This window comes from Gossypium hirsutum, chromosome D12 (genome assembly GCF_007990345.1).
Source record: "Gossypium hirsutum isolate 1008001.06 chromosome D12, Gossypium_hirsutum_v2.1, whole genome shotgun sequence".
Classification (NCBI taxonomy): Eukaryota; Viridiplantae; Streptophyta; class Magnoliopsida; order Malvales; family Malvaceae; genus Gossypium; species Gossypium hirsutum.
This window is the reverse complement of record NC_053448.1, coordinates 47,721,381-47,724,579: the sequence shown is the minus strand read 5'-3', so window position 1 is coordinate 47,724,579 and position 3,199 is coordinate 47,721,381. Positions and strand designations below refer to the sequence as shown.

Here is a 3,199-nt window from a genome sequence, read left to right as displayed (position 1 = left end):
AAATTTATTACTTGAATAGAATTCTAAGTATCTTAATTATAACTTAATCAATATTAAAGTTAATCATATTAATTAGTTATTTTGAATAATATTACATTGCGTTAATCACGTAAAACTATATTGTAAGTTGAAATATTAAAAATGTTCTTTTATTATTTAAAGAATTTCTATTATAATATTTGAATTGATAAGTCAATATCTTTTAATTATATTCAATAATTCAAATAAGAAATACTATTTTATGTTAATTATTGCAATTAAAATTACAACATTTAAAAAACTAATTAAATATTAAAGACATAAATCAAATGCTATTTTTTTTAAAAATGTATATATAATAAAATAAATAAATTACCAGATTTGGTCACAATCACAAGAATATTTACATCTTAAATAAAAATTAAGGTTTTAAAATTTTAAGAATGTTTCAATTTTAGCTTATCAAGTTTGAAGCATCTAACCGGTTTTATTTTCATTCCAAAGCATTTCACGATAAACCACACATACGTATTGAACATAAGTTATGGCAGAAACACCTAACTTGCGAGACATTTTTAGGCTACTATCATAAAACTTTGGCTCACAAACTCGACCCAGAAAAGGATTGATCTGAATTACAGTTCATCCTTGGCCTTGGATCTGGGGGAACTTTTTCTATTGTTGTTAGACTGCAACTTCACAGGGTAAGACGCTTCTAAGGTTAAACCACAAAGCCCTTCTTCTGCATCAACGTCTCGTTTCATTCGTATGTAGCCCTTCTCTCCCCAGTCTTCGCCCCACGAGTTCTTTACTATCCAGTACTTTGTCCCATCTAAGGTTGCTCCGTATCCTACCACTGCAACACCATGGTTCGGCTCGGTGCCGCAGTCTCCAATGAAAACTCCCTGCAACAAGTTTTGTAGTTATGGGGACTCTAATAATTGCTTATTATCAGGCATTTTCAATGCCTAAGCTTATGTTTTTGCGTTTTCGTGATGCAGGCCTAAAAAGTTACTAACTGCAAGGTTTGAAAACTTTAGTTACCTCCGAGTAGAACTGGAAATCCGTACCACCAGCATCTATAGCAATAGACACAGGTTGGTTTGCAACAGCTTTCATTAGAGCTTTTTCATCCTTTTCGGGAACCATTTCATAGCCATCAATGATCACTACAGGACCATTCAACTGCAGAGAAAAAAAGAACAGTGATAGCATTTTCATTTCACCGTTTTTGCATAAAATCAAAATTAAGGAAGATGTGTTTTGCTACCTTGGATGAGTCACAAGACTCATCTTTGGCTCTGTAGGGATAATAATTCTCAGTTGTTATTCCATCACTTTGCTTGATGAACTGAAATGCTTGTTCCATCAATCCTCCCTCACAACCTTGGTTCTCCTTATCACAATCAACCAGCTCTTGTTCGGATAAAGTCACAAGCTCCCCTGTTTTTATTTTGTTTATACCCTCCACTGCAACGACAGTTGAAAATGCCCAGCAGCTACCTGTGACATCAAATTATTTTTGAGTAACTCCAAAGCAACATACCGAAGTTTTTTAATACTTTGTTACTAGAAGTCATAAAGTTTCAATGATACTATCTGAAATTCTTGGAAGCTTTAAAGATATTCCTGATGGTGAATGCTAACTTGTTCTGGAATTATAACAGTTATGTTGATTTGTAAATACTGTAGAATCTAGTAACACATGACTGCTGGTAGAAAACTTCAAAAGATACGAATCCTTACCACATTTGCCTTGGTCCTTGATACCAGTCACTGCTCCTTTCGTCCTCCAATCAATGGAAGGAGGTAGGTTGTCAGTTTTATCATGTCTGAAATCAGTCATCTGCCTTGGACCATGGAGCATCCGGTAATGGCTAACCTTTGAGCTCCTTGTACTCATGAACTCATGGTTGGTCATATCAGCATACTTGTTCAGTTTCAACTTGTAAGGCTTATCCATCTGGTTCACCTTGTGGATATGTTTAAGATTCTCCTTGAACACATTGAAACGCTTTTGCTTCTCCTCCAGGTCACGGGAGACTGTATGTTGGCTCCTCCATCTCTCATACAAGTCCCACAGGCTCTCCTCTGAGGCCAGGTCGCTCTCATAGTAATCAAAACTCTCAGCAACACCAAAAACTAGAGCCAACAAAAACAAAACCAAGATCAACTTCCGTATATCCATATCCATAGACTTCAATACCATAGATGCAGATTTTGTAAGTGGAATCCTCAACAGGAGTATTTAAGGAAAAAAAAGTCAATATATGATGTTTGGCTATCGTCAGAGAGTGATATCCTTCAATTAACTAGCGATGCAAGCATCCTTTTATGATGATAAAGATAAGGTGTTGGCATCTTAACCTTACAAGGCTTTAACCAGAAATCAAGGCATAAAAGGGCGTGCTCTTTCTGGAGAATACAACTTTACACCTATTTAAAGTGGCCATTTGTTACAGTTTGGTTGCACATACCAACAATCGACATGCTAACCCACGCTGCCTTTGTTTAACTTGATCGTAGGAGACAAGTTGATTATGTACTTTTCAGTTGCCAAGGCTGTAGAATACGATTTCTTGCAGATCCTGGAGAAACACAGTGATTAAATACTGCATGTCTTTTCTTCCGAAGATCTAATGTTTTTACGCGTTGCATATGCATATGGTACACATATTTAGCATTTGGACAGCAACAAAGGGTAGAAAAAACTGATATGCACGAAATATGGGTGAGACATCTTTTCCTTCTCAGCACGAAGATAAAATAACATACTTTCAAGCTTCAAGTTGCCACTCCGTTTTCATATCTGCCTCGTTTCAATTGAGCCCAGTAGCAAAATAAGCATATATGGTTTAGAGAGGAAAAAAGAAAGATCGTGTGAGAAACGAACCATTCGAGCTGGCTAACTCCAAATCAAAGACTTTCATTGGTATAACATACAAATAAAAAACAATCACTGGCTGAATGGCATCCATCTAGCAATGACTAAAAGACACATATGCACAATAATGTGGAAGACATGCAGCAGCAGTCTGTGATAGTTCATGATACGAAATGCTTGAACAAATTTTCGAATTTGGCAGGTCCTCAGCAGCGTCAGCACCAGCATGCTACGCTGGTTGCTGAGTCCATGCATTCATCACCATTAGCATAATATCAAGTCCACTAAACTAAATATCCTATGCAATCTCAGACGCCACCTTAGGGAAGCTTGGCT

At 36.5% G+C, this 3,199-nt stretch overlaps 1 protein-coding gene across 1 annotated transcript; it reads right to left on the bottom strand.

Moving 5' to 3' along the window:
- Nucleotides 1–446: 446 nt before the first annotated feature.
- On the bottom strand, nucleotides 447–2,386 carry LOC107946250 (vignain). The gene is made up of 4 exons (XM_016880497.2): nucleotides 1,726–2,386; nucleotides 1,250–1,482; nucleotides 1,024–1,164; nucleotides 447–884 (listed from the first exon to the last, which is right to left on the bottom strand). The coding sequence occupies exons 1-4, from the start codon at nucleotides 2,186–2,188 to the stop codon at nucleotides 615–617; spliced, it is 1,107 nt and encodes a 368-aa protein (XP_016735986.1). The 5' UTR covers nucleotides 2,189–2,386; the 3' UTR covers nucleotides 447–614.
- Between the last annotated feature and the right edge of the window lie 813 nt (nucleotides 2,387–3,199).

Excerpts from the sequence above, each read along its gene's own strand:
- LOC107946250 (XM_016880497.2), bottom strand. The coding sequence starts at position 2,188 with ATGGTATTGAAGTCTATGGATATGGATATACGGAAGTTGATCTTGGTT. Across the intron at positions 1,165-1,249 it reads AGTCTTGTGACTCATCCAAG|TTGAATGGTCCTGTAGTGAT; the intron begins GTAGCAAAACAC and ends TTTTCTCTGCAG. Across the intron at positions 885-1,023 it reads ATTTCCAGTTCTACTCGGAG|GGAGTTTTCATTGGAGACTG; the intron begins GTAACTAAAGTT and ends AACTTGTTGCAG.